The 26,299-nt window shown below is 36.9% G+C and overlaps 1 protein-coding gene across 1 annotated transcript; it reads right to left on the reverse strand.

Moving 5' to 3' along the window:
* Nucleotides 1-967: 967 nt before the first annotated feature.
* LOC149414041 (uncharacterized) lies at nt 968-10,691 on the reverse strand. Its single transcript, XM_089644099.1, has 5 exons — nt 10,680-10,691; nt 10,323-10,478; nt 8,133-8,255; nt 6,249-6,936; nt 968-3,121 (listed from the first exon to the last, which is right to left on the reverse strand). Exons 1-5 carry the CDS (start codon nt 10,689-10,691, stop codon nt 2,040-2,042), a joined length of 2,061 nt encoding a protein of 686 aa, XP_089500225.1. The 3' UTR covers nt 968-2,039.
* Between the last annotated feature and the right edge of the window lie 15,608 nt (nt 10,692-26,299).

Below are 26,299 nucleotides of genomic sequence, written 5' to 3' on the forward strand. Positions count from 1 at the left end.
TTGATGGAGATCGGACTCGAGGACTTGTTCAGCACTGATGAAGGCGAGGAGTCTTCTGGGTACTTCAGCGTGAACGAGGTGGCCGAAGGTACGATGGACCTGGTCGGCAGATGAGCGGGAGGTACAGGCTAGCGACGATGGTCGCGGAGCCGAGGCGCAGACGACGATGAGCTGGTCGCCGGGTATAGGCGCGTGAGGTTAGCGCTGGCCAGGAATGATAGCCTGGGCCAGGGCGTTCAGGTGAAGAAGGATCGAAGCGTGACGCGGGGGGAACCGGCCATAATGGCCGATTCCTCCATTACGCCGAGTCGATGATGTCGCGTCGAACTTGTTGAGTGGAACGATGTGGAAATGATGATGTACTTCGGTCCTCCACCGCTTATATACCTGCTGATTCCTTTGTTCTCGTCTGCCACTGGTTGGAGTAGCGTCTGGATGTCGAACCCGCAGGATCGCTGACACGGTTCATTGTATGAGCATTTGCATCACCCTGTATGCAAATCAGCAGTTTACGTATTGCGGTCCCGATATCATTATTGAAGTTTCGTAAGACTGATTGCTGTCTCAGCTTTTTAACTCGTGCAGTCTGGTTATGGTATGATGACCCTAGGAGACGTGACGTAACTGTTGGGAAGATTGCTTCCGTATGAACTCCTGTAAATAAGTCTACGGCCATTGTGGAAACATCATCGACTTTGCATCTGTCTTCTTTGTCATATTACCGTATTTAATTACATTCATTGTGAAGGACACTTTCGGGTAAGAGTACCGCTGCTCAGAGAACCATTTATTGGATAACCAATAACTCTGCCATAAGTCACCCCATGTAGCAGGGGTGCCTGGGTTCATGGGGGTAAAGTTTGTATTGTTTTTGACGGCGAATGCTTCTACCCACTTACTGCCGGATCGGGAGACTGGTTGAGTGAGACCCTTTGACCTCTCTAGCAGGTCTCTCGCAGTGGGAGGATTGTATTCATACATCCGTCGCTCCCGGACACAATGCCATTATGAAAATATAATAAAACCATAAAAATATCTTTAGATTTCTTTATTTTACTTCTGTATACAAAAAGAGAGAGAAAAAATCTTATCTTTGAATACAAGTAGCTATTTGGGAAACTTAAGTTAAGTTATTACAAAAATCAGATGGTGCATAGCAAAAACTAAGCGTCCATGATCGAGAAATTAAAGCGGATTTTAATATTTCTTGCACAATTGACACTTAAAATAAGAGGAAAATTAGTCTATACTCTGCGTCAATGGCTGCATGTCAAAAAATTATCAAGTTCAGTATAATTGGGGTAGCACCGTGCAAGGAAACCAGCTTTAAAGAGTAGCATATCAATAGGCTACTTGTGGTTCAGTCAGTCACGTAGATGTATGAAGGCTTTAAATTTCTCTAATAAACAGTGTTATCTCAAGTGATCTGTCGGGTAATAATAATAATACTTGGATGATTTGTATAGCGCCGTTTTTGTGCAAAATCACCACGAGGGCGCTGTACAAATATATAATACATTTCTACAATGATACAGGATTTAGGACATAATTGGAAAATAGGATATAATTGGACTTTCTCTCAGGAATGGTATATTTAATTTAAGGGTATGACAGCTTAAAACGGTAAGTTTTTAGTTTAGACCTGAATTCTGTTGGACTTGTTATGGATCTTAGTTCCGGAGGGAGTTTATTCCAAGCCTTCGGCCCAGATACTCCGAAAGCGCGATCACCAAACTTGGTGTTTGGCTTGCGCTTAGGTTCCATCAGTCTGCCTACAGCTGCTGATGTTGCTGATCTAAGAGTTGACAGCCTCAGACCAGTGACCAGTCCTGCATGTTTATATTAATATAAATAAAATGCTCTTTTTAACACAGTAAATTATTTGTTACTTTTAAATGTTTGTCAACTTCTCGGTGATCTTATTCTTGAGTCAGGAAGATTACAAACTTACCTCCTTCGTCCTGTGAGGACACGTCAGCCTCATGCTGCATGAGGAACTATATGAAGTCCGCTTTTTGTAGTGATAGATTAGGTTATGTTTAGACTTGAATCGCTGTCCTGTTGCGATTTCGATTTCTGAATGCTTTTTCTTTAGAGTGCGTCAGAGTGTGCACTTTTAGATTCTGCTTAGAGTTACTCGTGTACGTGCACTTTGTGCACGAGAACAACGTCTGCCCGGAGTGCACGAGCATGTGCAGCTTGAGACTGCGCTTCTGGATGCACTTGTATCCGCATTCCACGCACGAGAATGGTTTTTCCCCAGAGTGTGTCAGCATGTGGTACTTTAAATACTGCTTCTGATTGCAACGGTAACCGCACTCAGCACATAAGAACGGCTTCTGAGCAAAGTGTGTCAGCATGTGAGATTTCAAGTGCCGCATCTGCTTGCAGGTGTGATCGCATTGCGTACACCGGAAAGGTTTATCGTCCGAATGAGTCAACATGTGCGTTTTTAAGCGTATCTTCTGAGTGCAAGAATACGCACACTTTGTGCACGCGAATTGCTTAATTCCCGAATGTGTCAGCATATGTACCTTCAAGCGACTCTTCTGATTGCAAGTGTACGCACACTCCTGACACGCGAATGGGTTTTTACTTGAGTGTACAAGCATGTGCACCTTTAAATTGCGTTTTAACTTGCACGAATAATTACATTCTAAGCACGAGAACGGTTTATCTACGTAATGGCTGACCATGTGGTTTTTGAGTTGCTTCTTCTGCTTGCAAGTGTAGGAACACTCCGTGCATGAAATCGGTTTATCTCCAATGTGAGTTAGCATGTGACTATTTAGACGACTCTTTTGATTGCCTGAATAGTCACACTGGGTGCAAGAATATGGTTTACTTCCGGTGTGAATAAGCATGTGTCTCTTGAGGCTTTGCTTGAGTTTGCTAGAATAATTACATTCCAAGCACGAGAATGGTTTATCGTTGGAGTGGCTGAGTTTGTGCTGCTGGAAGCTGTGTTTTAGAGTGGTTGTGTATTGGCAGTGGGCGCACGAGAATGGCTTAACTCCGTGATGCATCGAGAGATGGGTGGTCAGGTTTTGGCTCCGCGTGGTGGTGAACTTGCATTTGGTGCAGTTAAGTGACTTGGTACCGCTGCGTCTGAATGATTTGTCTGAAAAAAAAAGAATGGAATAATTGAAGATCTTGGCATAAAAAAGTCAGTGGAACTATGGCATCCCAATAGAGTATTTTCGCTGTTTTTTTCATTTTGGAAAAGAATTACGATAATAATCATTTTTGATTTGCCGCCAAAACAATATGTTCGTTTGTGTTTGTGCAAATGGCGTTGGTGACGTGACACCAACCAACGTTGGTAGGACCGCGTGACAGATGTATAAGCAGCCAATGGTGTTAGCTATGTCATCCAATGTTGGTAGGATCGCATTACAGATGTTTAGTAGAGTAGCCAATGGTGGTAACCTTTCCCTTACTGTGTTAAAAAAATACACGCGTTCCGGTGCTGTGTAGTCAATACACATCTCAAAATAAGCGATTTAATATCGGAAAAATATGAATATTCAAAGCTAAGTGATTATGTTTATTATATTTCATATCAAAAGTGATAATAATTGTAATTTAATTGCTGAAAACATGAAAAAACCATCGGCAGATGCTAAAGAAACGTGCGAGGGGTCCACATCTAACGACGGTTCGCGGCCAACTGGCTAGCGGCTTGCGGCTGGCACAAACACAGCTGTGCGGTCGTAGGTATCGATGGTCTAAATCAAAAACTACAACTGCAGAAGTGTGGATGTCTCATGTTCCCGCATAGCGAATTAAAGCGGGACATCAATAGCGTGTCATTTCCTCGCACACTCTTCGCATATTAGTATCACACGGTTGATTGTATTGGTGTATTTGTTCCCGATTTTTAACAAAAAACTCTGATTTTTAATTGAATTTGAAAACTATGTTAACTAAGGATTATTAATGCAGGATTATATGAAGGAGGAAAACCAGATGACGGTAGCTTGTTCCACATACAGAAATGTTCCATTCTCATGGAGCCCACATCAACTGTAAACGGTTGCTTAGGTAATCAATGCTGCCAAGAATCACAGGGGCATATCTACAAAAACTGGTGTTTTGAGTTAAGCTTGGTATCAGTAATGCCATTGTAGTGGTACGCCACTACTTGAGTCAGACGGTCATTATAGAACATACTAGAAGTTTAGGGCTTTGCCAATAAGCTTGTTTAGTAATATTTGTAACCATAGCAACTGGAATGTTCGAGAACGTTTTTCACCTATATAAGCGACAGCAGGAAGGAACTCGACAGTACAGTATCAGCAACCTTCACAGCGAGACCGAGTCAATTGCCTACGTTACGCGCTTGAAATTATATCTCGAACTTTCCTTTTGTAAAAGGTTCTGCTTGTGTTTTCTACTTTTATTTTTTGGATGCATTATAATAAACCGTTCCAACCAAATTGAGTCGTAATTTAATAATATTTAAGAACACAAACGATAACTACACTATCAACATATTTATAAGTGACACATAGTATCTCGTACATACAGCTGTTTAAGAGATACAGTTGGGCATACGAGAATTCCAATCTTTATTTGCGTTTATATCAAAACTATATTTCAGTAGAGAGGCCCCTGTGATCCTAAACCCCCGAATGCTGCTAGCTCCTTAGAGCAGGCTACCTTGACATACCTGCAGAACAGACTCCATTGCGTCAGTACTTTAGAGATGGCAATCGGTCCGTTAACAATCAAACGTAACATCCTCCTAGTATATCGGGAATTTACATTTAAGCAGATATTTTCTAACTAACTAACTAATCATCACGCCGTTTCCCGCAGGGGTAGGCAGAGAGGACGGACCGCCAAACAACTCGGTCACACCACACACTCCTTGCCTCATTCTCATTCATACATACTCTTATATTATTCTGACTCTTGACATGGCCCGACTCAAGTATCTGATTCCCTTGATCGTGCCATGTCTTCCTCGGGCGTCCCCGACTTCTACTACCATTCACATTTGCATCATATATCCTCCTTACACTCCTTTCTTCGCTCATTTGCTCTACATGCCCAAACCATCTAAGCGTCCCTTTCTTAAACTTACTCATTACGCTTACATCAGCCTTGCACTCTTTGCATATATTTACATTCGTCACACGATCATACACGATATTGCGGAAATTCTCATCTAAATATTGAAATCTTCATGAAGTTGTCTCCTACAGCGAAATTTCATGTTGTTTCGCTATTGCTAACGTCTTCACTACTGTACAGGGTGTATCGGCACGTACCCGACAAACTTTAACCAGCTATTCCTTAGCACATTTGGAGTAAAAAATGTTATGGGCACTTTGCTGTCCGGTAACATTTTTTTTAATAAAAAATTTACTATTCATATTTTCACCACATGTCACCACTGTTTTATCCTTTGTCAAAGTTTGAAAACCCATCTGGCAATATTTTGTTCGAGTTTCGTTGAATAATGTACGTACGTACCTGCGTTGGCGCGCTTTTACAATCATAACGAAATGGCACGGCACCATTCGTCTCATTTTTAACTATTATTATTTAGTGTGTACGAAAGAGCGATGACACTTTTTGACACACTTGCTAATAACAGCTGTTGAAAACGAGAAACAATGCAAATGACAGTGACGGATTGTGGATTTTTTATTTATTTTTTGTTTTTAATGGAAAAACAATGTTACCGGACAGCAAAGTGCCCATAACATTTTTCACTCCAAATGTGCTAAGGAATAGCTGGTTAAAGTTTGTCGGGTACGTGCCGATACACCCTGTATACCTGTGATTTTAAACTAGATTTTTAAAAGCTAACATTTTATATTGTTGCTTCACAGTGTCAATAATATCTATAAGAAAATAATTCTAAAAATCCTAAAATTTGTGGGTATATTTTACTATCCTCTCGAGAGCTGATCCAAAGGATAATATATATTTCTGATATATTTATTTACAAAGTCCGAATTAACTATTCGGTACTCGAAACGAGTTTTCTATTGCGAGTATTTATTTGTTTGTTTATTAATATACGTTATCCTATGGATAAGGTATGGAGAAAATAATGAAATACCCTTCATAGAACAAGTGAATAAGTAGTCTATAGTAGCCCCAACGAGAACTCGTACGTTTGACGTTGACGATCGTCCTATTCCTTCTAACACTTGTATGAAAACGCAAAAGACAGAAGAAACTAGAACAATCATGTACGACCTCTCGCTAGGAAAAAAGGTAATTTAACATACCTTCGTGGACTTCTGAATCAATAAAAATGCATTCCTCTTCACTTCCCTCGAATGTGTCATCATCTTTGTTATCGTAAATAATGACACCTTGATCGCCATCTTCAAAAATGACTTCATTGTAGTCATTCTCTATATATTCACTATCTTTATCGTTATTTTCTATATATACGGTATCCACATCTTCTTCATTCTCTATATAAAAGGCATTTGAATCATTATTTTCTATATACACAGTATCTTTTTCGTTATTTTCTATATAAACTATGGCTCCATTTTCTTCATTCTCTATATTATAATCTTCAACTTTATTGTTGTTTTCTACGTATAATGTATCATTATCGTTATTTTCTACATATATATTATCTTTATCGTTATTTTCTACGTATATAGTAACTTTATCGTTATTTTCTACGTATATAGTATCTTTATCGTTATTTTCTACGCAGATAGTCTCTTTGGTGTCTAGAAATGTGCCTTCTTTGTTGGTGTCCAAGTATATTACTTCTTTGTTTTCGTCTAGATAAATTGTATCTTTATTGGGGTCCAGGTAAATGGCCTTTTGGTTGATGTCTAGATAAATTGTATCTTTATTGGGGTCCAGATAGATGACTTGTTCATTACCGTCTAGAAAGATACCGTCTTTATTGATGTCTTCTTCGAGAGAAATATGTTCGAGGTCGGTTTGAGCCTGTTAAAATGAAAAACAAAATTATTGTTAACCATAGGAATGCCGACTTCCCGCCACCTTGTACTCCTTGGTGTGCCAGGGATTAAATGCCAATCGCTCGCCGTACGCCAGCTATACTATTCTTAATAACTTTGTTTTGTTTTTGTCTTACCAGAAATTTTATTTATATACTTATAAAAAAATGTATTCCATATCTTTACGTCTTACGTGGTCGAGAGGCAAAGCTCTCGACTAGCAATCGGAAGGTCCAACGTCAATCCCAGTTTGCACAAGAAAACTTTATTTGATAAATTTGAGTTATTTCACAATTTATTAATTAAAAAGAAATATATTTAGTATATTGCGGCACATTCCAGAGTCTTTAGCGACCATATCTGAATAGCCCGGTACTCCCCCACCTTCCTCTTTCCCATCTCCTTCCCCTCCCCACTATCTTCAGCCTCATAACATACCTCAATAGGGGATGCTATAATCTCACTGACTCCAGATGTTTGAGAGCAGAATATAAGTCTATGTTTTCTCTATAATTAATATAATAAAGAAATAATAAGAGGTGTCAATAAGAGGTGTTATTTTGAATAGCCCGCTATTTCGGTAGATATTACTTTTGAAGCTATCATTTTTTGCCTTTTTACAAGTAGAAACTACGCCATTAATAAAAATGGAGCGATACACGCTTCAACAACGCATTGAAATTATTAAAATTCACTTGAGTGAATCAAATGCAAATCAACTTGAGTGATGAGGCCCATTTCCACCTCAGTGGCTTCGTCAACAAGCAAAATTGTCGCATCTGGGGCTCGGAAAACCCAAGAGTTATTGTTGAAAAGCCTCTATATCCTCAACGTGTGACTGTTTGGTGCGGTTTATGGTCCGGCGGAGTCATTGGACCTTACTTTTTCGAAAATTAGGTTGGAGCAACAGTTACGGTGAATGGATTGCGCTATCGAGAGATGATTAATGATTTATGGCCGGAATTGTATGGTATTGATCTGGACAACGTTTACTTTCAACAAGACGGCGCTACGTGCCACACAAGCAACGAAACCATTGATCTTTTACGATTGAATATCAAAATAACACCACTTATTGGAAAACCCTGTATTTTCCATAAAGCTAAATAAAAAACATTGTTAGACTTTCCTGTAAACGACGACAGTTCTATGGCTTTGAAAATCGCGAAACTCAGTTTGTACCTTAATATGGTTCCTCAGGATGGTGTCACTTCTCTTGCACAACTGCCGGAAGGCGTGGAACCGCCTGATGGAGGAAGTGCACTGGCCGCACAGCCTCTCCGGCAGCCCATCTTCTTCCTCTATCTGCAAACATCATCACAACACCTCTGTAACGAGACGAATAACATCTCCAAACCGGAAAGGTATTTGGGATGTTTCACCAAAGTTTGTACATTGAATTTGTTATGTATTAAAGAATATCACAAACTTATATATTATTGTACAAATCTCAAGTAGACCCAACAATTGAATTTGAAAGCCTACTTGATTTTGTGCAAAAAAGGAGGGCGGTCAGTCTGATCGACAATCCGTTGTTAACAGACCGATCTCTCATGCGGGCTTGCTAGTCTGTTCTACAGGTATTTTAACACGTTGACTGCCACGGCAATTTTCAGACTTCCCGTCTAAAACGCCAATTTCATTCAATCATATTATATCATTAAAAACTCTAATTTTTTATGATTATATTTTCTGTTAATTTATTAATAAATATTCCGTTTCGTAAGCCAGCTTAGATTTTTCATTCTCTTCCCAGTAATTTTTACGAATAATGCAAGTATACACACTACGAGTTATCTTGTAGTTGGTGTCCTAGCAAAGAACGCAATCTACGAGTTATCTTGTAGTCGGCGTCCTAGCAAAGAACGCAATCTACGAGTTATCTTGTAGTTGGTGTCCTAGCAAAGAACGCAATCTACGAGTTATCTTGTAGTCGGTGTCCTAGCAAAGAACGCAATCTACGAGTTATCTTGTAGTTGGTGTCCTAGCAAAGAACGCAATCTACGAGTTATCTTGTAGTTGGTGTCCTAGCAAAGAACGCAATCTACGAGTTATCTTGTAGTTGGTGTCCTAGCAAAGAACGCAATCTACGAGTTATCTTGTAGTTGGTGTCCTAGCAAAGAACGCAATCTACGAGTTATCTTGTAGTTGGCAGTCAACGTGTTAATGGAGCCTAACGGCATTGATCCCTGGTGCACCGGAGCATGTGCGGAACCTGTTCACACAGTTGATCTTGGCTTCACGGGAATGGGCCGTATCTTCGACTCATTTTTGTATGTGGAACAAGCTTCTTCAAGATACGTCTCAATTTTTTTCTTAAAAATTTCATAATTTCATCTGTTCATAGGTCCGTAGGAAGATCATTGAATAGTTTCTTTTCCTTTATATACAAAATGATGTTGGGTTGCTGTTGTACGTAACTGTGGCACCGTTAGTCCTCCTGCGGTGTTATTTAAAATACAATTTTTTTTTTTTTTTGAACATATACTGTTACTGAAGGCCCTGGCAAGTGTTTTGCTAAGCCCATGTAATTTATTATCCCAACCGTCGGCAGAATGCACCACTTCAACAATCACCAGGAACAGCATTACATGAAGATGAATGATGGACTTGCCGAACGTCACAGCAGTGTTGCCAGGGTCTCTTATCTATGTGAGGATACTGTGTCAGCGCTTAATTAGCAGCAGACACATACCTGGACGGATGACGAACCTCGTGCTGGCACTGTTTCTTCACCACCTAGGATTCTTGCTGCAGAGTCTCCATCTTCTATATTCGTCGAATATCACAGCGGTGTTGCCAAGGTCTGGTATCTGTGAGAGGATATTGTGTCAGCGCTTTATTTGCAGCAGACACATACCTGGACGGACGACGAACCTCATACTGGCACTGTTGGTGGACGCGGTGGACTCTTTCGCTGCAGCAGCTGGTCCAGTTTCTTCACCACCTAGGATTCTTGCTGCAGAGTCTCCATCTTCTATCTTCATGTACTTCATTTTACTTAACTTCACTTAATTTTTGTAATATTTATATTTTTTGTGATACCTGCATCAACTGTCCTGTCATAAAGCACCCCTGAGGTGATCTTACAAAAGCGGGGCTATACAAATTGTCCAATAAATAAATAAATACTGAAGTCTAAATAAAAAAGGTCATGTTTACGCTTGCGAGAAGACTTCATTTTGTAAACTTATTCAAACAAAAAACGTGGAACAACTAAACATATTACTATAATGTATCCTTTCTTATAACATTGGTAATCTTAGTTCCATGAGTCTGTCTTCGTATAGTCTCGGTAAAACAGAAATCCTGGGTTCGATTCCCAATTGTAACCGTTACATGTTCTTCAGTGATTGAATAATAGGAATTAACCTGCAGACTGGTGAGCGTGGCCAGCATGTTGTGCAAGCCGCCTGCGTACAGGTCCTGCAGGCCGGAGGTGCACAGGCAAGCGCGACACAGTGAGCGCAGCTGCAGGCGGCCTGACAGTTCCCCAGCACCGGCGACAGTAGGGCACTCCATTCTCAGCTGCAACAAAACATACGAAAACAAATAGGTTATATAAATTGTACACACATATTAATAACAAACATGGTAAAAATCGAATCAAGAATCGGATGCCATATTGCCGGGGTATGTATGAACAATATTAGCTATGCAGATAACATGGTCATACTAGCTCCATCGGTAAGAGCGATAAGAAAACTTCTGGCAATATGCGAAGCTTACGTTGATGGTCATGGGCTAATTTAAGTGTCCATCTACTATGATACCCAGATACTTTATACTATTTTTGCATGTTATCGGTAAACAATTTACATTGCAGCATTCTTTTTTTATTTTCACACTGTGATTATGGATTTTAATGGTAATATTGTTTTCGAAATTTTTTTCCTGCAAAGAGAATGAGATGAAATATGTTTTCTCGGTATTTAGTGAGAGACAATTTTGGTCAAACCATGTTTTGAGTATGTTTATATTATTGATATGTATTGGCTATCCTCATTGTTTCCTCCCATGATTTTCCTTTTGTGATAACTACAGTGTCGTCTGCGTAAGATATGATATCTCCAACAATGGAAAGAGTGAACATTCGATTTACATATATAATAAAAAAGGATTGGACCGATGACAGTTCCTTGCGGTATGCCAAAAGATGAGGTTTTGGGTTCACTAAGGGTATTATTGATTTTGACTATTGAAATCTCTCTTTTAGGTAACTTTGGAACCATGATAGCACTATTCCGTCCAATCCAATTTGTTTTAGTTTCTCAGTGAGTTTTGAGTGTGATATGCTATCAAATGCTTTGCGGAGATCAATGAAGATTCCAAGACACTTTTCTCCATTATCTAATTTTTGCATTATTGTTAATGTCAATTTAGCAATCGCATCCTGTGTGCTGAGATTGTCTCTAAATCCAAACTGGTTTGGGATCATTATCTTCTTATCTTTTAAGTAGTTGTTGAGTTGTTTTTTAACAATTTTTTCATAGATTTTTGCTATATTTGATGTGAGTGCTATGGGACGATAGTTAGAAGTGTTTTTTTCGTCACCAGATTTAAAAACAGGGGTCACAATAGTTTTCTGATGAAAAATGCTAAAAAGTCATCCCTGCTGAGCAAATACTGGTCCCACTGTCATTCCACCCATACGTCTCGGCGGGGCCAACCTGAAAATCTGCAGCGAAATCAAATATTTGGGGCATGTCATCACCGATGACCTAAATGATAAAAATGACAGAACGCCAAAGAAGAGTACTTAGTGTGCGAGCTAACATGCTTGCCAGAAGATTCAACAAATGCAGTCCTCCGGTGAAGAAGCAATTTTTCCAAACATATTGTATGAGCTTCTACACTAGCGAGCTATGGACGACATACACACAAGGCGTCATGAACACACTCCGAGTACAGTACAACCACGCATACAGAGCCCTATTTGGCCTCCCCTGGCGATGCAGCGCCTCACAGATGTTCACCGAAGGAAGGGTGCATGGGTTCGCTGCTTTGATAGCCACAGAATAGCCGGGACGAGTCAGCGCTACCAGAGATCGGACAACACTCTTGTCCAGGACGTTGCCCAGTGGCAGGGAGCGCCTCTACACCAGAGATGGAGAATTTCACTCAAGCCACCATAAAGTCCTGATGTGTTCATCAATTTATTATTTTTTTAATTTATTTCTATATTGATTTTTTATGTATTAACTTAAATGTAAACTTTTACGGCAGGCAGAGCATTGCACACAACGCTCTGTCCAGCTGAAAGAAACATTATTATTATTATTATTAAAAAGGTTGAATAAAAACAATAATTTAGCCCTTATGCGGTTAAAATGCTCAGAGTAAATACACCAAACCAGCTCTATCGGGACTGTGATAAATCTGGCTTCCAAGTAACTTGGCGTCTTGTATAGCGCTAGCAAAATCTTCAATAGTTACCAAGTGGTAACCCTATACAAATCTCAAGTACGCCCAGCAGTTGAATTTAGGAGCCACCTCTGGGCTGGAGCCCCACAATACTTGATTCGCATGCACAGATGCAATAATAATAATAATATTTGGCTAATTTATATAGCGCTGTTTTTGTGAAAAATCACCTCAAGGACGCTGTACAAATACATTTATTAAATAATTAATACTAAAACTACTGACTTACATCTAAGACTTATATAATAATTGGTTGATTTGTATAGCGCCGTTTTTGTGCAAAATCACCTCAAGGGCGCTGTACAAATATATAATACAGTTCTACAATTATCTATGTTATTACTAACTATATGTGGAGATAATATACAGTACAATACTTACCTGGTAGGTCACTTGAGATTAACACTTAATTAACATTAACTAATTGTTTATTAGCGAAATTTAGATACAGGATTTAGGACATAATTGGATATAACTGGACTTTATCTCAGGAATGGTATATTTAATTTAAGGGTATGGCACATATACATGTGGTCAACGAATGTCCGCTCCATTAATTCCCCGGCGGAATTGTTGAGGTCCACATGGCGACGCCTGAGGCCCTAGAATGGCTCGCAGACCTAGATGTCCCCCTCTGACCCCCCACCATACGAAAGAAGAAGAAGAAGGGTATGTATTAAAAAGGGAAGTTTTTAGTTTAGACCTGAATATGTAGAGACTTACGACTAAGTCCTATAACTACAGTCTTAACCCTAGATAACTAATCGCTCGACGACGCGCTACTCAGCGAAATTCGAAATCACCTACTTCCCCCCGCTCCCCGACCTTGCCATTACCTTGCTAATTTGAGTAAACAGTGCAGCACGTGACGCGATTGCGGCCACACACATACTAGGAGGTGCCCTATGACCATCTCGTCATCTGCTGGACGAAACTTTAGTTGTAACAACAATTCTTATTTTTAAGGTACGTACATTCATATATTCTTATATTTATTGTTAATGTTGGCGAATCTTCTACAATAGAAGCTCTGGTTCCATCTACGTCAAACGTGCCTAAAATTAGCTACCTGTGTCCATCCAAGGATGACCAAACACCGTTCCACCAGATGTAGAAAGGCTATTTGTGGTCCACATAATGTTGACATGTGTGGTCACTGTGTAGACTGATATTAATTTGTTCATTATAAACCTTACTTTTGTGCCATGTAACAAGTTCCTATCTTAATTAAATGATTTATTTCTAGTGTTTTATTGCGTAGTCCACTCGACGAAAGTGTAGTTACAATGAAACAATGAAAACAGTTTAGTTATCTATCTTTAGGGTTAACGACATATACAGGGTGTCCGGGGTGAAAGTGCAGTAACTTTGGGAGGTGATTCTACATAATGGTAAAGATAAATAACTTTTTTTGAAATTTCCACTTTTAGATGTACTTTTCAGCTACAAACGAAAAATTGCGCTGACGTGTGTGTACTGCATTATTATTGCTTTTGGATCATTTGAAATGGACCGGCCGATCCTAGAACTAATAACACCCGCTACCCCCCCCTTCCCGCGCTTTACAGCTGCTAACAGAACAGCTGTGATTTGTTTACTTTAAACAAATATCATAAACAAATACCTCACATGTACTCACTATACATGTGGGTTACATAACTCGATAATGGGTTAGAGGGCCTGAAGTTCGCCCGTTACGTAACAAGAGATTCATTCATTAATTCTTCTGAAAGCTGATTACTTCAATGATCGTTTCATGCTGTGAAAAAGATAAGATTTTTAATCCACATTTACGACAACATACTTACAACATGCCTCTCAACGACGGAAACTTCAACGAATATCTACAGTTGGAAGACACCAATACACTTTCTGTGAAAACCATCATGTTCAACCCCTAGTAGAAAACAGGGACAACCCGTAGTAATGTAAAATCATTTGTTTTTGGTTTGAAAATTTGGTCGCCTAGAAATGTTTCAGATGCCTTAATTAAATACTGCGAGTAGAATACATCTTGGCCTTTGAAATAATCGAGTATTTTTTAGATAAGTCTTTTTATAAGCCCAGAAAAAAATAATGCATAAGGCCTATGAAAACTGCTTTAATGTTCAAAATCTCCTACTTACGAACCCATTTTCGGTTATGATTTTATTGTATAGCGTTGCAAATTATGTTATTTATAAAATGATCGGAAAAAAATATTATATTTATGCCTGAACATCCACAAAATAAAATAAAAGGCACTTTTTGGCCATGTTTTTTTCTTGCATAAATCAAAACAGGCGGATGGTGTTAAGCGGGAATTTAAACCTTATCGCCATCTACGTAAGGGCTGTTATTGATAGCGGCTCAATTTAAAATATTACACGACGTAGTGCATCGCCTTAAGAAGATACCTTACTGTCCGAGAAAACTATTTGGTGAAAAACACTTTTTCACGTTGGGGGTGTACCGGACAGAAGGTTGATGTAATAATAAACAACGAACACCAGTCTCGCGCTCGACAAGCACACATCGAATTTATCGGGCAAGTGTGTACCTCCACTAAGGATTATATAGTAGGTATGCACAGACATAAGAATATATAGACTAGAAATTAAAGGTGAGGGGTAAAATCAACTGTTGAAGAACGAAGGGGGTAAAGCTGACTGTGATTCGTCAATAAATCAATCTGACAGTATATAGGCATCTCGCATTATAATATCACCATTTAGTTATTAAAAGTAAAATCTGCTTTTGAATATACGTAATATATAATAATATATAATATATTATATAATATATAATATACGCCAATTATATGTTAAAACTCTACTAAACTACATTTTCGACCAAAAAAACAATCCCCAACAAACACAAAATATCACTAATAGACCGGTCAGAAAAGCGTATAAAAAAAACATAAAAACTCCGACGGTAAACACTACCTTTGGACAAAGACACCATAAATACCACGCAATTAAAGCATTCAACAGTCTTCCACTTGAAACAAAAATTGAGGAAAATAAAAATAAATTCAAACACAAAATAAAAAAATGGATTAAAGAACAAAAAAGACAATATTTCCAAAATTCTATAACATAAGAGAATAAAACATATACACGCAACACAAAAAATGTATAAGGCAAGCGGCACGCACAAGCACATAGATCATTGTAAATGCCGATTTCCATTCTCTTCTAATGTTTTTATTTTGGTGTGAGAATTGGATTTTGATTTCTAATCTTTATTTTTGATGTAAATTTATCTTTATTTTAATGTTGTTTTTTGTTTAAATGTATAAATTCGCATATTTTAAAATGGGGGCCTCAGCACGGGTGAACAACCCAGTGAGGCCAACGTTGCTGAATTGAAATGTAAAATACTGTAGAGTAATGTATCAATAAAAATAAAAATAAATAAAAATGAATAGACATTTTTACATGGGAGCGCAAATTACTCGCCACGTTATGAACTAATTTGCGAAGTCCAAATTCGGCAAAGTAAATTTCTTCTATTTTCAGAGTCGTAGTTAGTTTCAGAGTATTTAATTAAGACACTTTTATAAATGTTTCATAATTTACTTACCCCAGTAAACAACAATGAGCACACTTGAGAATCGCTACATTGTGATGTGATAGTATATGTTTCTAAAACTGATCCATATAATACGGTGTGAATAAGCTTAAAATAAAGTAAAATAATGCTTACTTATGGAATGTAATACGACAATTGGGTTTTTTCTCTTTTTCACATCTATTTTTACAAGTTTTCATATCACAAGCAACCATTTTGCCGTGTTATTTCGTAAAATGCCTCGACCATAGCTCGACGCTAGTTCGAACAAGAATGATGACGTCACATTCTCAAGATTCACGGGAAGCCATACGCGAGCCCAGCCGGCTCCAATGGAACCGGTATGGGGAGTGGGGAATAATACGCTTTTAATCACTTAGGGCAAGTCTACTAATATTCATATGTCTATTTAGGTATGTCATTTTGTATGAAAAAAAAAAGTTGGAATTTCGGTAAAAGTTATTTATCTTTTTTGCTCCTACCATCATGTAGAATCACCTTCCGAAGTTACTGCACTTTCACCCCGGACACCCTGTATATTTACATATGTAGAAACTTACAACTAACATCAACATTAACAATTTAATTTTACTAGCGCCAGAAGAAGAATGAAGTTCTATTATATTAGGGTGTTTTTATAATTAATTTTATAACACGGGTGCAAAATGCGCCCAATGGGTTAACTTGATATATATCTTAAATGAATTAATGAAATTAATCGTCGATCTTTTCCGCATTTAGATAATTCATCTTAACAATAGGGAATTCTCGTGCATTTTGTAAATAATTTATTTCAATAAAGATAATTATTTTATTATGTGCCTCTTTTTTTTCTTTTTTTTTAAATGCATTTTCAATTTTTTGTAGTTGTTTTAAAAATTGCGTGCTATTTCGGCTCTGAAAACGGTCATGCGCCATTTTGACCGCTACGTCACAAGTTCTACATAACACCTTTGCCGCTGCCGCCGCCATCGGTTTGCAGGATCTACTCGGGCCGGTCAACAGTGACGTCATCGTTCGCCCTTGAACGCTTGATCAATCACCGGGCGTTTTTAGCTGCATTGAAATATTTCGTTCGCGCCTGTTTTTAAAGTCATTATAACTTTAATAAATGATTTTTGAAAATTATAAAAACTATGTATTCTTGTGTCTGAAGTGTTTCTACATGTGAATAATTAATAATAAGTGATTTTTTGGTGTGAAGAGAATTCCCTATTAAGCCGATTGACATGTTCTTCAGGTATTTTAATACTCTTTACTCTAAGAGGCTAGCAGCATTGATCCCGGTGCACGTTCGTGAAACTCGACGGCTTGTGTATGGAACAAGTTACCGGCACCTGTTTTTCCTCCTTCATATAATCCGGGCTTCTTCAACGCTTACATTAATAGATCCCTTCCAACAGCCAATACCTTAACCCACCTCACAACGCTGTCCAACATGGTTGACCTCGACCTTTACACAGTACAGACTGAGGCGCTTTTGTGAGGTGTAACTTTTGAAAAAAAAGTTAATTCTAAAATATTGAAAGTGATTATTATATGTTTATTATTACGCTATCTTTGGGGATTCTGTGTGGAGGATCTTTTTGAGGAAAGGAGAGGTCTTGAAGAGACCCATGTTGTTGTAGGAGGGAATCCTGTATCTAAGTTTCGCTAATAAACAATTAATTGATGTTAATTAAGTGTTAATCTCAAGTGACCTACCAGGAAAATATTGTACTGTATATTATCTCCATATACAGTTAAGTAATAACATAGATTATTGAAGAAATGTATTATATATTTGTACAGCGCCCTTGAGGTGATTTTGCACAAAAAGTGTGCTATACAAATCATCTTTATTTTTTATTTTTTATTTCCAACTTTATGTCCGGGTTAAATCTTCCCCATAGGAAAAACTAAACCCTTCCACACACTTTTCCACAAATGATCATCTAGTCAATCAACATTATGCAAGTGCATTATATAAGCAAAATAAATACAAAACAATACAAGAACAACACGTCAACTCACCAGAGATCAAATGGGAAAATAATTCACCGACTCCAGATATTTTCATATCAGAGGGTTCGGCTCGGTAGAACTTCTAACAGGGCCTATAAATCCTACTGATCCCTCAACATAAATATTTAAAAAATCTTTCGTAATCCTACATGTATTTAAAATGACTGATTTTTGCATTTTTATATTTAAATTTTTTGATAGAATTAATATGCCTAAATTTTGAATGAGAGAGCTAGGTATAATGCCAGTAGCAGAAATAACAAATGGTAATATTTTTATAGTCTGAGAATGCAAATTCTTTTTATCTCTTTTCCTAAATCTGTATATTTTCTTATTTTTTCATTAACAGATTTTTGAATATTACAGGAATTTGGAATAGCGACATCAATGATATAAGTTATTTTTATAATTGATGATTATATAGTTGATGAGGCCGGCAAATCATTCGGCGCGAGTTTTATCCTATTTCCTGACTACGCACCGGTGCCTAAGGGATCAATAACACTAGTTCCTCTTCCATTGGAATACCGGTAGAACAAGGACAATATTACCGCCTGACGACTGTGAGGAATCTATCAATCAGGCTGTCGCACTATGGTCCCCTTAGAGGAAACTAGCTAGACAAAAAGATTTCAACGATGTTTTTATTTATGTACAAAAATATTCTCACAACATTGAAAAATGTCCATAGTATTATGTTCACATCGATAAAAATTTTTAAACAATACGCGCGATACGTGGCAACGTTGTAAACACGACACTTCGGATGTGCCAATCGTTCGCCCAGCGGTCAGTCGGTTTCGGGTGTGCACGCAGTTCGATCGTTAGTGTTGTTATTTGAAATCGGAGAGAAATTCCACAAAGATCGAAATTGAAGTCTATTGTATGTTCTTTTAAATTGTTTTAATTATTTTATAATTTGCCTATTCAACATTACTTTCATTATTAATTAAAAATCGTGAAAAAAATATCAATATTTACAATTATTTGCCAAAGTTTGATTAAACTTTCAAAATCGTGTACCGACTTGTACCACCAAACGAAACTATTTTCATATAAAACCATTCTTTATGTATTATATCTTATAAAATTTGTTTGCTTAAACTTGCTCTTTTGTCTTTTACAGAGCCTCTACCTACAATCTATCGTTTGGATATTTTGGAGATTCTAGAAGTAAATGGCACGTCAAAGTTGAAGTGTGCTGCAATACGGCAGTGTTTTTATAAACATATAAAATATTTATTGAAGAAAAACAGTTTTAAAAGTCTCGAGGATAGTTTACTTAAGAAAAAAATCCCTTCGGTTATATTCATATTTTGAAAATGGTTTGAAGTCGGAAGAAATACTTTAAAATTGAAGATTAAACACGCAAAATGGCTTAACACAGTTTTTATTCTTCCTGTAGTGACGAGTGATGAGGGACTACGCGGCAGACCAGAAAAAGAATTTGGTTTATGCTCGTCAAAAAGCAAAACAAGAAAATGTCGTCTGAACTCTCGAAGTCCACAAGAACTCTCTCATACTACTCAAATCAGCTTGAGGTCACATAAAAAACGGGATGCTGCCAAAATATCAAAAACACATTGCGATGTCTTACCTAGTGGTGTTTTTATTATCGATTCCAGAAAATACAGAAGTCTGTTAACAAAGCCAATGTTGGAACATTAGCAAATAATAAATATAAATAATAATAGTGACGATAGCGACTCGGCCAGTAATTCATAAACAAAAAATGTCATTCGGTTATGTTCTTATATTATGTTAAAAAAATATTTTTAACTAATAACTTAAAATAAGTACTTCGTTATGACTTAACCGAACCATTAGATTATAGGTATTTTATTAGTAATTAATTTTGTTTTAAAAAATTTGTAACAATGGCTAAAATAAATGTATATTTTTTTAAGTATTTTTTTTATTACATTAAGACCCTTTTGCATCAAATCCCATGAAAAAATATTTTTGTCTAGCTATATTGGGATTTGGGACCACTGTGTGTCGGTCCATTTCTGCACAGAGTCAAGGGTTGTTATCAGATGTTTTTGGGCTGCAGATGTGTATCTACTATTAATAAGTGAATAGTAATTTCAAAACCATCTTCGGTCATCTTTTAGGATAGCTGGACATGCTTAATACTATCAATAGGAATATTATATTGAAATAACACTTTGACTATAAAAGACAACTATTTACATTGGGACAGATGGAAAATACTCCATTGTAAACAAGGGCTTTGATATATTACTCTGTAATACAATCTGAAAGTATGTTGCCTGTTGTATGCTGATGATGCGGTGCTGATTGCTAATATAGTATGGATGATCTGCAGTCTCTCGTGTCTAGGATGAACCAAGTATGCATGAAGAATGAGTTAATGATGATTGTAAGTAAGTCTAAAGTAATGGTGTTTGTAAGAGAGAGTACGAAAACAGTGTGCAATATAGTTGTTGTTGAGGAATACTTGTCGCAGGTGGATGAGTTTGTGTATTTACGAAGTATGTTCTAGAGAGATGGGAAGGCTGACAGAGATATTGAAACAAGGGTAAATGAAGGTAACTCCATTCATGGAGGACTGAACGCAGTTGGCGATAACAAAAAATTGTCAAAAGAAGCGGAGCTAGCAGTCCACAATGGAGTGCTGGTACCTACCCTGATGGTGAAGCATGGAACTGGCAGAGAAAGGATGAAAATAGACTGAATGCTGTTGAAATGAGATCCCTGAGGCATATATGTGGTAAAACCATGTATGATCGTGCGAGAAATGTGGAGATCCGCAAAGAGTGCAAGGCTGATGTAAGCGTAATGAGTAAGATCAAGAAAGGGAAGCTTAGATGGTTTGGGCTTGTAGAGCGAATGAGAATATATGACGCAAATGCGAATTGTAACAGAAGTCGGGGACGCCAGAGGAAGACATGGCACGACCAAGTGAATCAGATACTTGAGTCGAGTCAAGAGTCAGAATAATAGAAGAGTATGTATGTGACGATGTATGAATGTGAATGAGGCAAGGAGTGTGTGCCAAGACCGAGTTGTTTGGCGGTCCGTCCTCTCTGCCTACCCCTAAGGGGAAACGGCGTGATGGTTACTTAAAAAAATTGGTGATTATTTCCCTAATCGCCGCACTTTTAGGCACAGATTATGGAAAATACAATTTGTTTCAACAATTAATACAAGAAACAACTATTTACATGCACAAAATATGTTTTTAGGTTCTTAGTTTGGGTTAATTAAGTAATTTATGCAAATTTTGATTGAAACGAAACATTTGCAAGTGCCAAATGGATCGTTAAATTTTGAACAATGATTGACTAAAATTGAGATAAACTTGTCAAATTCCGCTCAATGCAAATTGCTCTTTAAAAAAACAACACTGTATTTCAACTTTAATATCAAATGGAGACAACTATTTAAGTCTGGGGTATAAGTAAACAAGCACGAAATAGGTTTTAGGGTGTTAGTTTGGGTTATTTTAATAATTTATGCGTATTTCCTAACCTCCAAACTTTGATTGAGAAAAAATAGATCTTTTACCATCTCCTGCTAAATAGTTGTTTCTTGTAGTAATTAAATTGAAACCAAGTGTTATTTTTTTTTTGCGTATTCGATTATACGAGCAGCGGAATTCGACGAAGTTTATCACTTACTTAATTCACCCAAACTAAGAATCTAATAACCTAGTTTGTGCATGTAAATAGTTGTTTTTTACAGTAATTGTTTAAACGATTGAAAGGATAATTTCCATAATCTGTGACTAAAAGTGGGCGGTTATGGAAATAATAACCAAAAATGGTATTTAGAACTCGGTTTGTTGTGACATACCTTAAAAAATAACATGAACATAACCTCGCTAAATATAACATAACATAACGTGGCTAAATAGGATTAAAAGCTTTCAATAAGCAACAGTTATGAATAACAGTATGGCTGTTAGGCAGAAATCTTATAAAACATTAATAATCTACTCACGTAAGCGTGAATGAAGAATATTATTTTTTAGTGACAGCGGGTGGGAGACGTCAGATGAATTTTACCATAGATTTTACAATGAACCATAGACTGAACCATAAGGCCATAGATAATAATAACACCAACTAGTCAACAGTACCTACTTATTCATCAGTAGCTTTCCCACAACAAGAAATAAATTTATCTTGTGAAAGCTCGTAGCGAAAACCTGTTTTAACTCATTTTGTCTGTCATTCTACGTGTACATTCTTCTGTAATACATACACAACCAACCATCGGACACACTTACCAATACAATGCATGATCTGGCCAATAAGTTTGGGTATTGAAGTATATATTGACTCTCGATAGAATTCAGCGTAATATATACCAGCTCTTTATTGAATCCTACAAATTATAGTAGCGTAGAAAATGTAATTTTAGTGATTTGTATCAAATGTAGTATTGTTCTAGTTTCTAATCATCCGATTTTATGTCCGGATTAAATCTTTCCCATATGAAAAACTAAACCCTTCCACACATGATCATCTAGTCCAGAGGTTCCCAAAGTGGTCTATATGGACCCCCAGGGGTCGATATCGGCTTGCTGGGGGTCTATGTCAGCGAGAAAAAAATTTGGGGGTCCACGAGATTCAAATGGGGGTACATACGAGCGGACCCCCATTTACCTCAAGTCAACATTTAGGAGTTCCGTAAATAACACAAATATAATAAAATGAGAAATTACTTCTTTGATATTTGCATTTTTATATTTCGTAAAGTTGTTTGAGGTATATAAATAGAGTCTACGTTCCTTTTCTCGTCAGAATTAATATATTCAAGCAAAACATTGCACATTTGAAACCGCGAATTTTCCTAGTTCCCCAACTTGTTTTTGAAAAACGTCCAGGGTGATAATGACGCTCTACATTTAAATGTACTTTACACAGACATCAAAACTAAGTTTGAGGACATTTTGACTATCGAAATGGAACGTCGAAGAATCGGAAAACATGTGACAAGAAGAAATTACCGGAATAAGCACTGACAAAGAACTTAAGGGGCAGTTCTGTAGGGCTAGCTACAGATAAAAATTCCCGTTGCTTATCCTGCTTCTTTTTCATTTGGTGTTATTACATTTTGAGGTATTCTTCACAAGGGTGCCCCTGCCTGCACAATGTAAAGACAGAGCAACTATACCGCCACCCGGTTGTAGGGCAGGCTAGGGAAGGCAATCTTTTTACTAAAAAAATAAATGATTATCACATGGGACGTTAATAGTTTTAGGAAAATTCAATATTCGGCAGGCAGGGGGTCTACGGAAAAAAAAGAATTTGGCAAGTGGTCTACGGGGCAAAAAAGTTTGGGAACCTCTGATCTAGTCAATCTACATTATGTAAGTGCATTATATAAGCATATAAATACAAAACAATACAAGAACAACACGTCAACTAACCAGAGATCAAATGAGAAAATAATTCACCGACTCCAGATATTTTCATATCAGAGGGTTCGGCTCGGTAGAACTTCTAACAGGGCCTATAAATCCTACTGATCCCTCAATATAAATATTTAAAAAATCTTTGTTTATCCTACATGTATTCAAAATGATTGATTTTTGCATTTTTATATATAAATTTTTTGATAGATCTAATACGCCTAAATTTAGAATGAGAGAGCTAGGTATAATGCCAGTAGCCGAAATAACAAATGGTAATATTTTTATAGTCTGAGAATGCCAAATTCTTTTTATCTCATTTTCTAAATCTGTGCATTTTCTTATTTTTTCATTTACAGATTTTTGAATATTACAGGAATTTGTAATATATTATGTTACTGTTACATGTTTTACTAATATTGTTCAAATTATAAAACAATGGTGGATCATGTACAGAATACACATTTCATACAAAATAAAGGAATGAAAGTACCTGTGTTCCAAAACAAATATGGTCAAAGAACTCTTGAATACATAATACCTTTAATTTTTAACAAATTGCCATATGAATTGAAAGAAAGTTGCTCCATTATTAAATTCTATTAAAGATTAAAATCATGGCTACTAAGAAGTAACCTCATGTATTAAGACTGTGTTACACTGTTTTTTTCCATAACACTGTTTCTATAATTTCAGTATAATACAATTTTTTTTTTTTTTGGTTTTTGTAGATATGTATGAATTACTACGCTAAAGCGTTGATGATTATTTCATTTATGTATTGTACTATTATTATATGTGCAACTAATCTTCTGCTGACAAGCTACTTGCAGTAGCTTAGCGGGTATAAATAACATTGTATGTAATTTTTATACAAATAAAATAAAAAAAATTTATCACTTTAACATTATTTCATGTTTTAAAAACTTTTGTATAATTTTGCAATGCCATTAATGCCAAATTAAAACCTCTTTTCGTAATAACGTACTTGTTTTTTTGCAAAACTATGTTTTTTTAAATTGTAACGTCTTACCAGACAATGTGTTTTTGTCTTCTTTTTTTTAATAATTAAAAAATCAGCCTGAGCATGTTTGTGCTCGCAAAACTCAACAATACCCCCCCCTCTCCCTGTTGGAGGAGAGGGTTCTTAGCATCATCAGAACGGACCAGGATAGAGATGGACAGTTCTTCTCCCCTTGAGAATGTTAATCTTACATCTACTTACAACTAACTAACTAACCATCACGCCGTTATGCCGCAGGGGTAGGCAGGGAGGACGGACTGCCAAACAACTCGGTCTTGGCACACACCCCTTGCCTCATTAACATTCATACATCGTCTCATATATATATACTCGACAGTGCAGTATCAGCAACCTTCACAGCGAGACCGAGTCAATTGCCTACGTTACGCGCTTGAAATTATATCTCGATCTTTCCTTTTGTAAAACGTTCTGCTTGTGTTTTCTACGTTTATTTTTTTGATGCAATATATTAAACCGCTACAACCAAATTGAGTCGTAATTTATTAATATTTAAGAACACGAACGATAACTACACCATAATCATATTTATAAGTGACACAAAGCTATATCTCGTACATACAGTTGGGCATACGAGAATTCCAATCTTTATTTGCGTTCATCTCAAAACTATATTTCAGTAGATAGGCCCCTGTGATCCTAACCCCCAAATGTTGCTAGTTCCTCAGAGCAGGCTACCTTGACATACCTGCAGAACAGACTCCTTTGCGTCAGTGCTTTAGAGATGGCAATCGGTCCGTTAACAATCAAACATAACATCCTCCTAGTATAGTCCCACTGGCTCCAGATGGGACTAGTGATAGATAATTTTCGGGAATTTACATTTAAGGAGATATTTTCTAACTAACTAACTAACCATCACACCGTTTTTCCGCAGGGGTAGGCAGAGAGGACGGACCGCCAAACAACTCGGTCACACCACACACTCCTTGCCGTGACGATGTATGAATGTGAATGATCACATTCATACATCGTCTCATACATACTCTTCTATTATTCTGACTCTTGACATGGCCCGACTAAAGTATCTGATTCACTTGATAGTGCCATGTCTTCGTGGGGTTTCCCCGACTTCTGCTACATTCGCATTTGCGTCATATATTATCCTTACTTATTTGGGTTAGAGATAGCACATGGCTTCACATGAAGCTAATACTATGTATATTTGTATAAATAAGATTGTCTTTGGCGGCGTAGCTTTATTTTTTTATACAAATCTACAGTTTTATTCCTAGATTGATGAAAATTTGCACACTCGATCTTAAAAACAAGGTATATTAATGTTGGTTCACTTTCATGTTCCTACCATTAGATCAAGGTTCCCTATTGTGTATTATTGTAAGAATTATACAACAGTTTCAGGCTACAATTTGGTTATAAATAGATTACACATCAATCATCATTTTCTTAGAAGAATAAGAGGAAGCTACAAGCCAAAAATGTGTATATTCTTGGTATACCTTATATTGTAGGTAATAGGCATTAAAATCGCTTGAGGAAACGTTCGATTTCAAGCACAAAACTGGTTTTTTATTTATATTGTAAATAGTTTTATAAGAAAGCAAAAAAGTTAATCAAGTGAAACTGTCACAGATAATCTTAGCTATAATACGGTATTTTTTAAAGTTTTTTTCCTTTACGCGTTCATACATTTCTATTGAAAAATTATATTTTTTAGTACTTTACATTTATATTTTTTATTGATTAATTTATTATTTTATTTGTATTCTACTCAAGCGAAACGATAGGAAAACCTTCAATTTATCTAAAGCATATTTTTGGTAATCATAATGTACGCCAATTCGTTATAAAGATTAATCAAAAGAGTGATTTGGCATTAAGAAATAAACTAAATGGAAACATTACAGAGCTCATTTATAAAACTATAGTTGTTCCACATATAGATTATTTCTCTACTATGTTATATTTGGCCAATGAAGG

Source organism: Hesperophylax consimilis, chromosome 20, assembly GCF_061612785.1.
Source record: "Hesperophylax consimilis isolate HC1 chromosome 20, BYU_Hcon_1.0, whole genome shotgun sequence".
NCBI lineage: Eukaryota > Metazoa > Arthropoda > Insecta > Trichoptera > Limnephilidae > Hesperophylax > Hesperophylax consimilis.